Source organism: Ambystoma mexicanum, chromosome 2q (genome assembly GCF_040938575.1).
Source record: "Ambystoma mexicanum isolate Mex_15411 chromosome 2q, UKY_AmexF1_1, whole genome shotgun sequence".
Classification (NCBI taxonomy): Eukaryota; Metazoa; Chordata; class Amphibia; order Caudata; family Ambystomatidae; genus Ambystoma; species Ambystoma mexicanum.
Window position 1 is genome coordinate 1,325,653,805 of NC_090924.1, and position 19,289 is coordinate 1,325,673,093.

General features: G+C 46.9%; 1 protein-coding gene across 5 annotated transcripts in view; it reads right to left on the reverse strand.

The window, feature by feature from the left end:
* The window catches only part of AZI2 (5-azacytidine induced 2), a 676,621-nt gene that overhangs the window by 379,455 nt on the left and 277,877 nt on the right, over positions 1–19,289 (reverse strand). For all 5 annotated transcript variants that reach the window (XM_069648790.1, XM_069648785.1, XM_069648787.1 and 2 more), the window contains one exon: positions 15,157–15,256. In XM_069648790.1, coding sequence (XP_069504891.1) covers positions 15,157–15,256 — 100 coding nt within the window. The remainder of the gene's footprint in view (positions 1–15,156; positions 15,257–19,289) is intronic.

The following is a 19,289-nucleotide window of genomic DNA, read 5'->3' on the forward strand; positions in this document are numbered from 1 at the left end:
TCCATCTGGAAATGGTTTGTTTTGTTATCGGTAGTCCCAATTTGTGCCCTGAGTAACCTACGAACAGTTGGTCTGCTTGCCTAATCCTAGCAAGTCTGCTGATGTAAAAGCTTAAAGCCTGCCTTGGGTCCAGCCTACGTAGCCTTTCACCCTCTTTCCCCGGATGGGAAGGCGGATAGAGTGAAGGTAAGGTAATTTTCTGAGAGATGTGGAATTCAGAAACCACCTATGGGAGGAAATTAGGCTTCACCTGTAGGACAACTTTGTCTTTATGAAAAATTGTTTGAGGGGGTTTACAAGATAGAGCTTGTAATTCGCTCACCCTTCTAGCAGATGTTAAAGCCACTAATAAGACAGTTTTAAGGGTAAGAAATCTTAGCGAACAAGAGTGGAGTGGTTAGAAAGGAGTACCCATCAGGAAATTTAAGACTAAATTTAAGTCCTATAAAAGGTACCTGGAACGGTCTTGGAGGATAGACATTAGTTAATCCCTTTAGAAATTGTACTACTAAGGGTAATTTGAAATACGATGGCTCCTCTGCAGTGCGCTTGAAGATCGATAGCGCTGCGAGATAGCCCTTGATAGTGCCAACTTGAAGGCCTGAATTTGCCAAGTAGAGTAGAAAGGATAACACTGTTGGTGTACCACATGAAAAGGGGTCGATATTTTCTTCTCTACACCAGATGAAAAATGTATTCCAACGGCAGCGGTAAAAGACTTCTGGCCGAAAGCAACACCTCCATGACGTCATCAGGGAGGTCCCAATCCTTGTATCTCAACCTTTCAGATACCAAGTGTGAAGATTGAGGGTTCTGATGTCTGGATGGAGAACCTGACCTCCCTTCTGCGAGAGAAGATTCTCCTTGAATGGAAGACGAATTGGAGGGCAGATGGACATGTCCAGAAGGTCCGGGTACCACGTTCTCCTGGCCCAGTCCGGGGCAATTAGGATCATGGCTTTCCGGAACCTTCTCAACCTCCTGATCATTTGAGGAATCACAGGGACTGGAGGAAACGCGTACAGAAGTGGAAACTCCCAGTCCACTACGAATGCTTCCCCTAGAGCGCCTTTCGGGGGAAATTCCTGTGAACAAAACTGATCGCACTTCCTGTTGATCCTGGTGGCGAACAGATCCACTTGAGGGGTTCCCCAAAGGGTGAAGATCTGTTGAAGGACTTCCTGAGCTAGTTCCCACTCGTGGGAGACTGTACTCTGCCTGCTCAGAGCGTCCGCCGTCAAGTTTTTCTCTCTGGCTAAGTGAACTGCCGACAGAGAGATTCCTTCTTGGATTGCCCAAAACCAGAGCTGCATCGCCTCTCTGCACAGCGGCAGTGATCCTACGCCTCCTCTTTTGTTGAGGTAGTGCATGGCCACTGTGTTGTCCCTCATTATCAGGAAATTGTTCCCCTGTACAAATGGCAGAAAAGCCTTCAGCGCTAGTCTGATTGCTCTCAGCTCTAACAGGTTGATATGTAGTCTGGACTCCGATGGAGACCAATGACCGCTGATGGTCAAGTCGTTGGTATGGGCTCCCCACCCCGTGAGTGAGGCATCTGTGACTACTGCTATCTCCGGCCATGGTTGCCAAAACAGTTCTCCCTTCAAGATGTTTTCCTGGCAGGCCCACCACTGAAGGACTCGAGCCACCTTGTCCGGAACCTGAAGGAGGTCTGTCATTCTCCCTGAGAATTGCGACCACCGAGTTCTCAGTGCCCACTGAAGAGATCTCATTCTCAGGCGAGCCTTTGGCACAAAGACGATGCAGGATGCCATGAGGCCTAGCAACCTCAAAAAGTCCAAGGCTGGGATACGTTGGGCATTTTGAAACTTGGTGACCATCTGCAGAATATCTTGAGCCCTCACCTCTGGTGGCAAGGCTTTTCCCAGGGAAGTTTCCAGGACCGCTCCAATGAACTGGAGTCTCTGTGATGGTATCATCTGTGACTTCTTTAAATTGAGGGAGAAGCCCAGTTTGTGAAAGAAGTCCCAGAGATACAGCTCTGATCAGCCAATCGTCCAGGTAGGGGTAGACGTGAATCCCTTCCCTCCTGAAGACCCTCGGGGCGGAGGTCAGCCCAAATGGCAGAATTCGAAATTGATAATGAGAGTCGCCAATTGCGAACCTCAGGTATTTCCTGTGTTTGAGATGGATTGGCACATGGAAATAAGCATCCTGAAGGTCCAGAGATACCAGCCAGTCCTGGAGCTGGAGGGCCTGAAGGATCTGAGAAAGAGTTACCATCTTGAACTTGTCCTTCCTGAGGAACTTGTTCAATTCTCGTAAATCCAAGATAGGTCTCAGTCCTCCGTCCTTCTTCGGTATTAGGAAGTAGGGGGGAGTACCAGCCCTTGTTTGTAACGCTCACCTGATTCCCGTAGAGGCGCCGGTCTTGACTGGGCGTATACCGTATCTTCAAAGGTGATGTGTACCACACGGCTGGCTCTTTGGGCTGGACCTCTGTGCACTGTATGTCTGACTCGAAGGGTAAGATGTCTGCAGATAGAAAATATGGGATTAATGAACTGGGTTATTAAATGTCTCTCTCTTCTTCCCTTTCTCTTCTCCTGTAGAACCCTGAAGGTTAACGCTCTCACCTTAGGTAAGTGAACGCCGTGCTCTCCATCTGCCTCGAGGCAGGGTGCTGTAACCAGTTTCTTCACTGGATAAGGGGAGCAGGCCTCTTGACTTCAGAGGACTGCTGTCCGTCGTTTACTGCACGAACGGTAAGTTTCGAGTACTTCTAATATCTTTAAAGTCTTTAGTAATGATGTCTCTTGTTTTGCAGGGTTCCGGCGATGGTGGATGACTGGCTGAAGTGAGTTGAAGATGGAGCCCGTGTGATGAATAGAAGCGCCTGGAAGCACGTAAGTAAGCGCTTGTTGCCTGCTTCACGATGCGCTCTGACTGTCTTTTTATTTTGCGGGTACAAGTTCGGAGCGGCTGCAGGGTGCCGGAATACCCACTGGGTTAGATGTGGAAAGGAGTAATGGCACGTGAGTATTAAAGTTCCCCAATGTCTTTAAACGCACCTTGTTTTGTCTTTCAGATGCGGGATGCAGCGCCGAAGGCCTCCGGAGCGTGCGAAGAGTTGGTAAGCTTTTGTCTTTCAGATGCCGGAATGCAGTGTGAAGACCTCCGGAGCGCACGAAGAGTAGGTAAGCCTTTGTCTTGCAGATGTCGGAATGCAGCGCGAGGCGTTGGTGACAGCCGATGGACCAGGTTAGTGAAGAGCTGTCACTGAAGACCGTAATGCTAACCTGTTCTTCCTTGTCTTTATAGGTGTTGCTGAAGACTGGATTCAGGATGGTAAGCCTTTTTCCTTAGGCCCAGGATCAGATGCAGAAGACACGATGAGCGTTCTGCTGCAGAGGATGCAGAATAACGCAAAGCAAGATTCATCCATCGGGTGTGGTTTAAATAGCCTCCTGTAGTGCTTAGGTGTCTCCTTCCACAGCCACGCCTAGGTAAGAAAAGAGTTCCTGCTTTCCAGAAGAGTTCCAGTGTTCTGAACCTAGGGAGTGGCTCCTGCCCCACCCAACAGGAAAAGTAGTTCCAAACAGAAGAGGATCAGAGGCTCAACTGGCAGGCAAGTAAGCAGCATGGTCTGCTGCAGGTAAGTCCACCCAAGCATTATGAGCCCGGCGCTTCCAGCGCTGGGACTGGGCATATTTATGAGCCTGGTGCCACTGGCGCCAGGACTGGGTCTAAAAGGTCCCAATTGGGACTGGTATGCACTCGGAACCTGGGTTATGGATCTGCTTCCAAGGGAGTTGGGAAAACCCTGACCTTTTGGAAGCAGAGATCATGACATTGTTCCTCTCCGCTACAGGTACCGGTTCTATGGCACCTTTCTCCAGCAGGTCTACAATTTCCTGCAAGAGGAGCGGTTCTGGAACTTTCCAAGAGCTGTTACCCAGTGGATGACTGAGGAATGCGTAGAAAAGGCAGGCAGTAACCTTGGGCAACTGTCTCCAATGCCCAAGCATCTGACGTAATAGCCTGCCATTCCGTCAGATGTTGAGTTAGCCTGCCCCCTACTGGTGTCTTGTGAGGAGAGTCCTCAGAGATTCAAAGGCGGCTGATGCAGGTGCCGATGGTAAAGAGGTACCTGCTGCTGCGGCTTTTGTATTTTTACCCCGTCCACCTCGGGTGAATCTTTTTTGACCTCTTTGAACCGACTGTCCTCTGCCTTTTCCGAATGTGGAATAAAAGCAAAAGGACTTACCTCTCCAAGAGGCTCCTGAGGGGCGATATGGCGTTTGGCGGATTGCAGCTCCCAGGGATTTTGCTGCTGCCTTTGATGTTTGTAGCTTTTCTAAACTGTCATCCGCCTTCTTACCAAACAAAGAAGAGCCGTCAAAGGACATATTCAAGAGTGTGCTTTGCACATCTGGAACAAAACCAGATTTTCGCAACCAATCAAATCTCCGGGTTGTTGTACTTGCCGCCATGGCCCTGCTGATGCGGTCAGCAGAATCGATGCCAGTTTGAAGGGATTCGCACATAGCGTCTTTACCATCCTTGACGATGTTTAGGAACGCGTCCCTTGCTTCTCCCTCCGGGAGGCAGTCAGCCGCTGATGAAGTAGGTGCCTGAACAACCAGACTCTCCGGAGTTGGGAGTTTGGATAAATATTCAGGGTCAGCAGAAGACACCCTATATTTAGCTGATAATTTTTTGTTAACCGCTGGGTTTACCTCAGGTGTTTCCCAGTTTACCAATATTCTCCTTTGTAATGCCGCATGAAATGGCACCACAGGATCCTCCTGTGGACCTTTGACCAAGATGTCTGTGAGGTCGTCTTGCTGAAAAGCAGGCGAGGGTGTGGGCCACCCCATAAACTCTATTATCCTTGCCATCAACGTTCTATAAGGGGTTTCACCATGTTCCCCTGGGTCTGGTCTGGCAAATTCCACTTCTGGGGAAGTGTCCAACCCACTTGCTTCCTGTAAGGATTCTTGGAGGTCTTTCAACCTACCTTCCTCAGAGGTAAATTCTTCTGGTACAGGAGTTGCAGATTCCTGCAACTCAAAAGGTCTTTCCTGATCCAAATCCTCCCCTTCTTCATAAATAGATGATAAGACTCTGGAGTGATCAGGTCTTGAAAATGGTATAAATCCCATTTCCAGAGCAGAAGGGGCCAAATTCGTCATGATTGGCTGAGAAAACGTCGACGCGGACGTTAAAGGCTTCAAAGCCATCGAAAAAGGCATCGAGAAAGGTGGAAGAGGCCTCGATGAACTCGAGAGTATCGGAATTCTACTCAAGGATGTCGACGAAATTCTCGTAATCGAGGCTCTGGGTATGGCCACTGGCTGTGAGGTGGCCGTGCGTTTGTCCTTTCTCAGCGTCGAAGACGGCATCGAGTCGACTGACCTGTGCGTCGAAGAACCCTTCGAAAATGGAGTCAAAGACGCCGATCTATGTGTCGAAGGGATCTTCAACGACGGCGTCGAAGACGCGACTTTGCCTTTACTCGAGGGTTTGTGACGCTCTCGAGTGGCTTCTTTCGCCGGGTGCTGCGACTTGCGGCGTTTTGATTTTTCGGGTCTTTTACCCAGGGTATCACCCTCAGCAGTCTTCGAGGGGGTCGAGGCCGCTTTCTCGAAGACGCTAGGCATCTTTTTCCTGAATTCCTCCCACTCAGCCTGAGAGATATGTTTTGTGGGGCAGGAGACCCTTTTCGGGGAAACGGAAGAAGAAGACGGGGAAGGGGATCTTCGACGTCTCTTTTTTGAATGCTTAGATCTCAAAGAGTGATGGGAACTGCTTCGAGAGCTAGAACGAGAATGTCTTTTTTGACGGCGAGGAGACGAATGTCTCGACTCCGCCGAGGAAACTTTCGAAGAAGTTTGAACTGCCTTACCTCTCTCGAGCTTCCCCTTACGCTCCTTCAAGGCTTTCGCTGTCATGGACATGCAGTCCTCGCACTCCGAACAATGGTGCTCGACTCCCAGGCACCACAAACAGATCCTGTGAGGATCTGTCAACGACATTTTATTTCCACAGTCTCGACATTTTTTGAAGCCGGACAGTGGAGTCATCGGTTCGGATGAGGAAGCCATCGAGTACGAGTCGGTATTCACAAGGAATAATGAAGTATATTTGACTGAAGAACTGAGCAACGATATTCCGAGGCCCCACGAAGTACGGAAAAACGGAACTGAGCAACGGACGCTGCACGAGTCTATTTGTACGCGTGATGACGTCGGCGCCAATACGGAGGCTGTCGAGGGACATCGGCTCGAGGGACGTCGACACGCAGAGCCCTCTACTGAAAAAAAGTTTTCCAAGGCCAGCAAGCTGGGAGATGATCTATCAAAGATAAGGAATACGTCGGAGGACACAATCCCTTCGAAATAAAATATCAATATCAATACCTCTCCCTCACATGCATGTACACACACATGCACACACCTAAACACTTACCTTACTTCCACGACGTCCCTCGCCCGGCCACGCCTGTCAGCCCCTGCGTGCAGTCGTGTGCATCTCAGGGAGCAGCTGTCATTCCCAAAATGGCTGCGCACCGATAGGAGGACAGCGTCGACGAAGCAAGGTAAGGTTGGGTGGATGGGTGGGGAGTTCTGGATGAGTAGAGCTGGAGCTTGAGGTGGGTGGGAGGGGTTTTAGGATCGACTTAGAAACACCAAATTATCGATGTTATTCAGTCTTTCTAAATCTATCTTTTTCTGGCTCGGCCTGAAATATTTTTTTTTTCACTTAAGACCATAGAGATTCCAGAGAACCCAGATAACATCCAACCAAGAGGCATGCAGGAGACGTGTTATGTGGCTTCACTACAAGCCTAGAACTCCCAAAGGGCCATAAGGAGTCCCAGAAATATATACATGTTGAAGCCCCAATTAACTCTGCTCAACAGATGTTGGCTCAGCTAGTGACATTGTATATTAAAACAATGAGTCAGTGTGAGCGATCGTCCCAGAGCACATCGCCTTCCACACTGATGTCATTCGCATCTAGGCATCTCTTCCATGGGCCCATGACCATTTGGCTCTGCTGCTCACCCCAGACCCATCTGCAGTGCTCTTTCCCTTGATGTGTCCTGCCTCTGGAACCCTCTCCTCGTCAAAAAGTCTGTTCCTCCTCCCTCACTTCCAGAGTTTTCCTCTGCAACACCTCTCCACCTACGAGCAGTCCTTCGTTCGGTTGTCCAATTCCTGCTATTGCATCCAAGCCATGGTGTTATCCAGCGAATCAAAAAAGGACAAAAATAACTTGCCCTTGTACAGCATCCTATGCTTCACAGGAAAAGGGAGCATGTAACAGATCTGTGCACATCGTAGAGCAAGTTTGACTTCCTCCTGCCCTGCGATGGGGCTTGACCTCTCTTGTGTAATGTGGAAAAACCGCCAGCGACCGAAGACCCCCATATATCTTGCCACCGAGCATGTCGGAAGATGAATTCCTTGTCCTTGAAGTTCAAGATCCTTGCAATAATGAAACGAGGGGGAGCCGCTGGAGGGGGTCTTCTGATCAAGGCACAATGTACCTGCTCCACCATGAAGCCCTGAAAAAAGCTAAACTTTAACCCAGACCCCAAAAATCAGATGCGCTTGATGCTCTAAAAAAAACAAGGGCCTCCCAAAAAAACACATTGCTACAGCAATTAACATCACCAAATTTTTATTGACATGATTAAAAGAAAATCCACGCTTGCGTACACATCACCACCTCGACACCCTACAGGGCCACCAAGCAATTCTCAATTGGTCATCCAGGAACATAATCTACCCACTGTGAGACACCTGAGGAAATCCTCACATTTTCTTCCCTTGGATCCTCGGCTTAGGTGGCCAAATCACAGCCATCGCCTTTGGATCCAGACCCTGGAGGTGGACAAATGCAGGAGGATCACCTGAGTTTGGGATCCTTGGGGAGTATAAAGAGGATGCCCAAGGGTGAGACATGGTATTCTCTTCCTCTTTCCCGATATCCATCACCCTACTCTCCCTCAGCCTTTGCAGAACACTATCCTGACAGTAATATACCAGACTTACCTATAATCCCTATAAGACACTACATCTCCCACAATCCCTATTTCTCACTTGCTTGAAGAAATAACATGGAGGAGGAAAGATTACCCACTGGAACAAATGTACCATGAGTTCCTATGGGCAGTATACATTTTTTCCTACTAATAAAGTAAGGCAGGGTCGGGCAATCAAGCACAACCAGACACATGACTTCACTTAAGTCTGGCTGGGAGTATAAAGGCAGCAGTCAGAAACAGCATTTTGAGTGAGAGGGAACTGCAGTGAGGACCTCGAGAGCCCAGAAGCAGGAAGGAGCAGAGGAAGCTGTGGAGAGTGTCCAGAGGAGAACAGAGGGGTGAGGCGCTGACCCAGTGCCTGTGTGGGGCTGCAGCGCAGCTGAGAAACCGTGTCTCCCAAGGGTCAAACAAGGCAGACTGCAGCCTGTAAGCGGTGTCCACTGCAACACCTGTTTCCCGAGGGCATGTGAAGGGAAGTCTAGGTACTTGAGGGACAGGTGGTAAGACCCTGATCTCAATCCAGAAATGCCATGGAGTTGCCCACCAGCGCTGCACTATCCGGGTAAGTCTCATGACCAGAGGAAGAGAGGAACCCGATAAGCGTGTGTGTGGCTGGAACGGGAGAAGGAGGCATATGTTTAATGGAAGAGGAACTGCATTCTGGGAAGTTTGGGAAACAGCAAGTTTTAAACAGCCAGAAAAGAGAAGTGCCCTAGAGGAATGGCATTCTTGGACTTGCAGTGTGAGAAAAAAAAGTAATGCTGAACTTTAAAACTGTTGTTTTGAAATATGTTTGATTACTAGGTTCGAGCCTGGCAGAGGGAAACCTATATGAACAAGGATTTCTTAGAACTTTTTTGTATGAAACTACGAGACCCAAGAGTCATTGGGGAAGTAGAGCAAAGTGTAACAAAGTTGAAAGTCAAAGTGGTCCTGCAGAGGTCTGTGAAAACTCCTTCCACAATCGAAGGTCTTCGACACTAGGGAAAGGTCTGAGCCCTTCTGAGGGAGAGCTTGAATGTGAAAAGGCTTGGGGAAAGGACCCCTTGCTGAACTGTAATTTCAGAGGTCCGAGCATGGCGGAGGGAGACCCGTGTTGAAAGGTGAATTGAACTGAAACCAAGTAACTTTGTTGTGGAAGGCCAAGTGTGCCCTAATTAAGCAATATGACCCGAGCAGCGGGGGCATTACCGACTCAGGTAATGCCCCGGGGCCCATAGGTAAGGCCCTGAGCGAAGCGAGGGCCTTACCTAAGGCCCCGGGGCATTACCAGAGTCGGTAATGCCCCCGCCGCGAGGGCATTACCAGAGTCGGTAATGCCCCCGCCCCGGCCCACAAAAACAGCGTGACCGGGGCACTAAAAGCTTTATTTTTTTCTGTTTAAAAAAAAATAAAAAAATAAAAGACGTCAAAGTAAATGGCCACCGGGGAAAGGGAAAACGGAATGGCCATCGGGAGCGGGAGCTGACGCGCTGGAAACGGAAGCGTTTCCAGCGCACCCACTCCTGAAAAAAAAAGAAGGTAAGTGGGGTTGGGAGGGCAGAAGGGAGGGGGAAAAAAAAAAAGAAAACCCACAAAAACGTGCCTGGGTCCCCAGCGGGGGACGATGGAAGTCTCCAGCCGTGTGGAGGCTCAGAGCAGGGATGGCCCCGCTCCGAGTCTTCACACGGCTGGAGTCTGCCTAGGTCCCCGCCGGGGACCAAGGCATAGAAGGTAAGTGGGGTTGGGGAGGTCAGGGAGGTGGGAGGGAAGGTAAAAAAAACCTTACCTCTGTCCCCGGCGGGGGGCGAAGGTAGTCTCTCAGCCTTGGGGAGGCTCAGAGCGGGGATGGCCCTGCTTCGAGCCTCCTCATTGGCTGAGAGGGTGCCACGCCCCCCGCCGGTGACAAAGGCCGTGGAATCCAGATGGAGGGATTCCAGGCCTGGTAACGACTCGGCGAGGGCCAATCCGAATGGCTCTTTCATTCTGATTGCGCCCTCGCCGGGTACTAATCTACGATCTGAACTGCATCTTGAGTTTCTACAGCCAGAGTGTGTCATGCAGCCTAAGTGGGCCACCTTATCCCGTGAGGTTAACGTGGGGAAGAGACTTTGCTCAGCCACACCGACATAATTTGAACACTGCTTTTTCCTTTTTGTGCATTTACATTTCCCTCTTCACATTTATTATCTTAGAGTAAGGCAGGCACTAGGTTTTTTTTTAGTAAAGCCCACTTTTATTTGACTGAAGACTGAATAGGACAGCGCTTTCTTTGAGTTGATGTTCAAGACTAGTCCCATCTTAGATATAGGGCTAGATAGGAGTTTTCCAACCCCATCCAAAATTTTCACATAAAGGTTTTGAAAACTTGCAGCCCTTGTGTCTGTCATACTTGTGATACCACGAGTCTCTCGCACCAACGTGCAGAGCACAGCATTTACAAGGTTTCCCTCCGATTTCATTCAGCCAAACCCATTGCCTCTCCTCCATAAACATTGAAACCTGGACATTCAGTTCTGTTATAAAGTAAATTCCCAATGTAATCAGTCCCTCCTCATTAGCCCCCAGACGTGTGGGCCAGGTAGTCTCTGTTACAGTGGGATCCCCACGATCTCCCCCCACACTCGTGGCACGTAGGCAGACCCCACACAGGCCGCTCCTCCCTCCTGCGTCCGCCGTACTTCCAGCGTTTTCATGCTCTCTTCTAGGGTAATTCTGGGAACCACCGCCAGCGTGGATCTCAATGCTGCAGGTTGTCGCCAAAGTCATATGTGGATTAACTGCCCACCAGGCACCTGGGCGATCGCAGTCCCTCCCGCGAGGTCCAATTGCAACGCACTGCCTCACATAGGACACGTCAGATCCCTGTCGCGGGCCGGGGCCGCCTGTACGGACGAGCCGGCCTTTCACATGGCTAGCTGCAATTCCCTCGCTCCATCCCCGTCACTTCTCTAGCAGGCTTCTGTGCAGCACCACCATGTCAGATGCCCTCCTTTGCTGCTTTTACTGTCCACAGCCCACGTCTAGAAGACAGGGCGTCTCTGAAATGCAGGTTGCTTCCCCGCCCGGCTTTCCACCGTGATGCTAGTTCTGGTCCCTGGACAGCTTTTAAGCTCTTTCACCCCACCACGCCACGCCAATGCGCCACCAGGTACGTGAGCCGCTGCGACCAGCCGCCATTTTCTCAGACCCAACTTCTGGACTTCGATGACCCTCCTTACTTTCCGGCTTTTTTCTCTCTACTGGCTCTTACTCTTGTCAGGAGTCATCTCATGTTGTGCCAAGACTTCTACTCAGCCAGCCCTCCTGTTACATGGACAAAATTTCTACATCTATTTGTTCACATTCGGCCAATTATGTGAGAAGAGTGAAAGGGTCTTGTCTATGCAACCATTTTCCAAGGAATTCGGCCAGACCCCCTAACCGCCCTTTTTCAATCAGCTGGAATTATATTTGTATCCAGTATGGCATTGAAGAGTTTAGTCAGGATTGGGCCCCAAATTGCAATACAATCTAGGTAGTAGCCTGCTGGGATTGCATCCACCCCAGGGGGTCCACTACACCGGACACTCATGATGGCCCAATTACCTCATTGTATGTAAAGCACATTGTGCCCCTCAGATGTGACCGTCCAAGTTCATTAGTCTCATCACTTAAAATGTCCTGGGTGAGAAAGCTCTGGCTCTCTACCACATTACCCATTCTTTTGTAAACGGTACTGACATTTTCAAGAACCATTATTATATAAAACCAAATGACTGACTTTAAGCGTGCAAGTTTATTTAACACCCAGCAACAAGATGGGGAAATACTTCTAGAACTTAATACAAACAACCATTACCCAAGCCAACATAAAATAAAAGCAAGGCAATTTAAAACCAGCAAACATTGTCAATGTAAGTAGAGGACAAATGAAAGTCCCAAAGTTTGTAATGCTTATCGCCCTGGGTTGAAGAAGTATATAATGAAAGCTGGTATAAACCCCAGATTGTCAAAGTCGGGGAAGAAGCAGAATAAAACGATATCATTTTCAGTGTTTGGTTAATGAAGAAGTGGGGGAAACAAAAATGGCAAGTAGACTGCCCTTCTGGTAAAGGTTATTCAGAAAAAGAGGTTTTGGAAAACACAAAAGTGACTAAAGAGCACTGATGCGACTATCGCTAGTCCCTGCAGAATTGCTTAAAACCTGATGTTGTAAAGTAAGAAGCATTGTGAAGTTGTTGAAAGCTGATCTTAACCACAGAGGCACTTGTTGCTTGTACATTTCTGATACGGCAAGGAAGTAAACAAGAGCAGAGATTGTGAGAACAATGTATACTGTTCAGGCAGGAGGGTATACTCGTACAACAAACTTTGAAGTAGTAGGCCTGGCATGGGAGTAAACCAGATGGAAGTACATGAATTGGTATTGACAAATGATCCTGACAAACTTAAAGAAAGAACTGTATAAAACGGCAGCAGAAGTGTTCTATATCCTCAGAACTATTATGTTGTTGCAGAAGCATCCTGATGTAGACAATTTATGTTAATACCGATATATTCTTTGTTTGTGCAAAGAGGATTGCTTTCAGTGTTACGATTACAAGTGGAAGAGAAAGAACCTTTTGTTGAACAATTCTAAAGTGTTGGAACTTTTTGTAATCGAGTTGGTGTCACAAAGAACTCTGTTGGAACTTTGTAGTTGGATCATTGGCCTTACAAAACAGGATTTTCTCATTTCTTTTGGAAATGTGTAACAGAATATTACTATTATCATATTGTGAATTTACTGTTACACTATGTTGCCTTGAACTGCCATGCATTACCTTGTTGAGTTACTGTATGTATATGTGTTAAGGACAGAGTGTTTCCTTTAGTTTATTTAGTTTATTTTAGACAGGGACATCCTCGTCAGGGTAGGGATTGAGAGGAGTTTATCCAACCTTTTGAGTTAATAAAATGGCATCTTTTGAAAAACCTTAACAAAGTTGTCTGCCTCACATTTCTGACCCCTCACAAGGGTCATTGACAAAGCAAATAGCTTTACCCGTTGTATGGTGAAATTATTTTCTAAGTTCATGCAATCAGACATACTTGCAGCACCCATGTTCACAAATTGAATTTGTGATGAGTGTAGGTGCGTTTCATTGATTCATTCTGCCAGCAGCTCTGACATAGGATGCACACAGCAGACACAGTCAGGTCCGATCCACACATAGGGGGCACCGACATTTCAAAATGATCCAAGGTCAGCGGGCGAATGTTTATAAGTAAAGAGTCTTTCATATTTTTTAATTTGCGCAAAGGAAAGAGTGTAGCAAGGGAACCTTAACAAATGTGATGAGGTTCGGTTACTTCCCTCCTTTTTTTTTTAACTAATGTATTGAAATGGTGCATTTAGCATTACAATTTCTGAGAAAAACGGGATAAAAGCCATAAAATGTACAATCAGTTCAGTAGGGTAACATAAAATAATCTAGTAGATGAAAAGTCAAAAACAGTACACACCAGCTTTTTGCAGCATTTTCATAATGCTTATGCGCATAATATATGCCAACATTCCCAATGTAAAGCACACGCACAAACTCAAACTCTTCAGCACAAATAGAAAAGCGCAAGCACACATTCATGCAAACACTTTTCTTCTTTAAAAACGTACCCCTTCATGTTGTAGACAGTCTTCTCTACTGCCTGGGGCAGCATGATTCTGGAAGCTAGGCACAGGTGGTCGAGCGGCACAAGTAACGATATATGTGTGGCCTGGCAGCAGCTGCACTTAGTTGCCTAACAACCAGTGAGCTGCAACAAGCAGAGCCTGTATGGCACCACATGCAATGGACTCTATCACCAATGTAATTGCATATGTATTTTTTTGAGATCAGGAAACCAGGCTCAGACACGTTGGTATGAGGATGCATTGGAACAAGGAGGAGGGGCCATGAGGGTGGCCCCCCACCCTCACCTCCCCCAGACATCTCCTGACTGCCACAGAACCGTACCCACGTCAAATGGGCAAGAACAGAGGTAGGTAAGAGGACCTAGCAAAACAGGAACAGCGGGGGCGGGCCAGTGTGGGAGATTGCACAGAAAATAAAAAAAGGGTTGTTCCTCAACACCTCCAAGAAGTGTTTACTGGTGGCAAATAAAACAGACTTCAAATAAGCATATTCTTACCTACCATCATTGCCTCCTCAAATGCAAAGTAAACTTGCTTTCCAGGTTGCCAGAAATGGAAACCCATTGATAGCCTAAATCTACCACAAAAAAATGTCGACCAGTCAGCATCAATGTTACAAATGTCACATGTTGTTCTCAAGATAGGACACAGGCAGCACCACTCTACAGAGTTAAATATGACATTTAATGTATAAGGTGTGCCTGAAGCTAAATGTTTCTCAGACGCCAAAGTAAATACGCAGAATATGTTATCCCTAAATATGAAGTATGTGTGAAGAGCTCTCAAGCGGTCCCACATCGGGTGGTGAGAATCTGCTTCTATGTTTGCTTCCTGAGACAATCATAAAAAAGCACAAGACCCAAAAGGCAAAGCAAAAACCACGGCTGAATGAGCCATCTATTCGACATGGCACCATTTGACAAACATGCAGTGCACACGCACAATACACTACGAGAGTAAGCATTAAAGGCTAAAAGAAGTGCATGGTGACAACACCTTACTTGCGCTTTGTGAAAAAAGCACTTTCCACCTTCAGCATTATATTTAAATGTATTAAAAAAATTCCCTTCCACAATCACCACTGTGAATACCTCATTTCTGAAAAGTAGTACCCCAGGAAAAGAAGAGACTTTTACATGCCTTGCTGAAATGGCTCTGTGACGCAGTAATCTATTCAGGATATCCTGCAGCAAAGCAACCCTAAACCAGGAGAGCTCAGTCCTGGAAGCGTTGATGCCTCAGACAGCCCGCACTGTTTAATGGACAATCACCACATTCCAAACAAAAAGTTTTACATTTTACTCACGAAGACAGCGTTTCGTCCCTTCTTAGAAAGGATCTTATTGTATGAGGTTTCGTTTTTTGCCAACTTGAATGCTTTCCTTTAAACCGTTTCTGCGCAATGCTTGGATTGCAGTCTACCGTACAGGCCATAAGAAAATAGACGAGCAGATAAACACTGGTAAGACAACCCTGTGCATTACGTGAATTAAAAGGAGCCCACCTTGCTGAGTTTCCAATTCGGTTTTCAACTGTAGGAGTTCCACTTCTTTAGTCTGCAGCTGTTCGTTAAAGGCTTTCAACGTATCTGCATTTACTTTCACCTGTGGCAGAAAACGCAAGTTTCACTCGGGTCAAAATGCAAAGTAAAAGTAAAACCATGCAATTCCTAAATGAATAAGGTACACTACTTGTAATCAAAATAAAACAATATCAGTAAAACAATTGATCAAATAGCCAGGTTTTGATCAGCCTCTTAAAACGCTGGTGTGAAAGTTCATTTCTAATATAAATTGGAAGGGTGTTCCAAAGCTTTGGTGCGGCTACTGGAAAACTGGAGCCCCCCGCCCTTTTACTCTTGAACCTCGGGACATTAAGGTGCGTGCTGGACCCGGTCCTTAAAGACCTAGTTGATCTCTTTTGTGTTACACAGTTGTTCAGGTAGGAGGGGGCAGCATTAGTAATGCATTTGTGTGCTGTGATCAGCATCTTAAATAGAATTCTAGCTTGGATAGGGAGCCAGTGAACTTCTCTTCTGATGTGAGAGGTATGTTCATTCCTTTTTAATCCAAAAGCTGCACGTAGGGCTTTATTCTGTAGCAATTGCAATTTGACATGGTTGGTCGTTGCAGTTCCTAGTAGAAGGATGTTACACTAGTCTAGTTTTGATAATGAGGGCTCGAGCTGCGGTGAGGCAGTTCTGAGGTGTGAGGAATTGTCGGATGAGTTTGGATGTATATGCAGTAGCAGAGGATAGGGAGTTAATGTGTTTTGTCATGGAAAGAGTAGCATCTAAGTAGACGCCCAGTATTTAAGGACAGGGATGCCATCACAATGAACATTTTACTCGTGCAATGTTTCCTGAGAACAGGTAGATCCCATTGTTACCCAGAAGAGGTCAATCCATCATTCATACATACATGCTGAGTGTTAGGCAAGATTGTATGCAGTACCCTGTAGGAGACTGCACCAGCCTTGACCTCTTGGCAATAGTTAACCTAACCTTTGGTATAAGCATGTCCTACACAAGTTGGTAGAGTGGCTGAGCAGCCAGGCTCATCGCAAGAGGGGTCAATGTGAGCAGTAAGGTTGTTACACAGAGATTCACAGTGACAAGTATCCAAATTAACATTTACACTGAAGGTTTCTTGATTAGACAATTTATTTAACAGTCAGTAGAATAAGCCTTTAGAAGGGAGCAATATATAGGTAACACAGAAATATACTTCAAAATACACTCTCAGTTTCTTTAAATCAGTAAATACCCATTTGGGATGGCACACGGATTCTTCCTACACCCTGAAGTGACAAATAACTAGAACACTGTGGACATTAATATACTACTGCTACATTTAGAGCAAGACTTAAGTTAGTGTCAAAAGAAGAAGTTGAGGGAATAAAACAATGGTTAACAAATATTCTTAAGCAGCTAAGTACTTTTTGAACCCTCCAATGCAAAGTAAATTAACCCTTTCCTGGGGGAAGGGCAAAGCACAAAGTCAGAGGTAAGAGGTCTTTCAGGGAGCCAGGACAGCCAATGTTAGTTGAGCAAAAGTCAAGGTGAGCTGAAGCACTGCTTGCAGGTAGGTAAAAAGTCTTGCACAATGTTTTAGAGATTTTTGTATAAAATGAAATCACTGTTGGGCCACAAGCTGGGAGGCTTGTGAGTGGCAAAGCTACAAGCAATTCTGCAAACACAACCAAGACAAGTGTCAACTGAGAACTAGCAAGCCTACACGACAAGAGGCAAGTCCCCTCAGTTTTACAGTACCTTTGGTTAGAAGAAATTGGTTCCAGCTGGCTTTTGTTCCTTTGTCGGTCTGCAGATCCTATTGTTCCTGGGCTTCAGTCGTGGGGACAAGAGGGAGGACTTCTGGGGACTCCTGCAGTATGAATGAAGGTCGGCGGCAGCAATGGGCAAACTTCAGATCAGCGGCACTTCGCAGATTCAGCTTCTTGCGACCCTCGCAAATAGCACCACTGCGGTTCTCGGGTACCTTAATGGACTTTCCTCCCATTTGGGGTCCAGCACTCTGTTGAGGTGACTCAGGCTTGGTCAGTCCTGCTTCATGGGAGTCTGGAGGATCCTCCTGGAGCTCGGGTCAGACTTAAAGACACTCACTCGATTCTGGTGTTCCTCTCCTTGGCAATCGGTTTCTGCAGCAGCAATGGAAGTACAGCCAGCTCCGAGAGGATTTCCAGATAAGCTCGTCTTGTAGTCGATTGGTCCCACCAACCCATGGTGAGAAGACGTCCTTTGCAGTACTTCTCTAGTCAAGGTGAATTCGGACCTTCAGCACTGCAGCAGGGCTTCACTGGGCAAACCAACGATCCAGAAGTTGCAGCAGGCATCTCTTCCAAGTTCTTCTTCGGATTCCTTTGTCCAGTGGTCGACTCTGCCTATCAAGCAAAAAGCCTCTCCTTTTATTCAAGTTTCTCCCATTAATTTGCAGCCTAGCTGTCAATCACACAGCAGGGTGGCTGTCCTCGGAGCACAGCCGTCCGGCCAATCACCTTTGGGTGGATTCCTGTAACCAAGGAGACTAAGCACAAGGAGTTCCCTCGCTTCCTGCCCTGCCAGACAAGCTGGAGCCAGAGGTGGGCTTCACCAGTGAATCCCGCCAAAGACAAAACGAACAAAGGACCAAACCTGATTTGGCGGGCAGAGTAAATCTCAAGAAGGACCTTTCCAACAAAAAAATGGTGAAAAAAGAAGACCGGGCCATTTTGACAAAACGGACACCCATGGGTGCTTTACTGCAGCTGCAATTGCAGCCCGCAGTAGGAACACACAATGGTAGGAAAAAGTAAACCACTGCCACCAGCCATTAATTGTATAAAGGGTAACATAAAAATGTTACATGAGAACCTAGACAAAGGGGATACTAACTAACACCTCCAGCACCCTATTGTAAAATAGTGTGTGCTGGGTCTAGTAAGTTACAAAATGTAAGTAAAGTAATTTTCACTTCACTGCTCTTGGAAACAGTAGTTTCACCAAGAGAAGGTATTTAAACCTTTGGGAAATCTAAGAGACTTCACTGTGCCACTGCACTGAAGGTGCTGTGTGTCAAAATGTAAAGATGATGCCTATGGAGTTCGTGAGACTACAAAGTTAAAAAAAACACAGAGTCCAAATAACAGAAAAATACATGAGTGCGAAAAAGGTCTCACTCTCACCAGGTTAGATATAAGAAGTCCTAGAGTCCAGCAAAATGAGCTGGGGGGTCTCCAAAATAGAAGGTTATTAGCACATTTCTGAGCATTCTACCCAACACAGACGATGTTGCCTACTGTACTGTAGTGAATATGGTACAGTTTAGGCAATCTGGTGCGAAATTAGATACTGGCCAGAGGGGAGAGAAAAGGTTCTACAGTGATGTCCAAACATGCACCGCAACTCCGCTCAATGATCTTCCATTCAAAGGCAATGTTTGCATGCAACAAGGGTAGTTAATACGCCACAAAGATGGGGTTAGGAGTTTAAGCCTCCAAACGATTGTACGGGAATTAGCAAAATAAAAGGAACGTCCATGCAAAGTGCTGGAAAAATAAACACGTACATCTAAACATCACTAAACACCGACCCTTGTAAGGCAAGCACAGGAAAGATAAATATACACTTTGCAGGAGGGGAAAAAGGAAAGGGGGAGGCAGAAAGCGTGGCTATTTTAGAATGTTTTTCGCTATGGTAGGAACAGGAAATTAACCAGTCTTTAGGGCCCAAGGCCAAGTGGTCAGGATACCCAAGAATGCTTGGCTCCTATATCACACGTTCACTACCTTAGTCCCTTTAAATAGTCTCAACAGCATGAAGCAGGCCTTTTGGTGCTTTGGTCCTTGCATTGTGTGGTGAGCAGCTCAGCGCTCAAAAGGCTGCCAGGTGTGTGAATCAGAAGGCGGCTCAATCAGGAGTTCGAAGTCTCAAATTCTTCTTGAAAGGTTGCAATGCCGAGCCAGTGGTAATGGCCCTAATCTTTTGAATGCAGTGTGTTGCAGAAAAGGTTCAATTGAACTGCTGCTCTTTTCTGGTCTTCCCAAGCCAGGGAAAGTTTTGAAAGTCACTGACAGGACTTTTAAGATAGGAATCTATTAGTTTCTCAGCTGTAGTTAAAATGTTGGTTCTTCCAGCAGGTA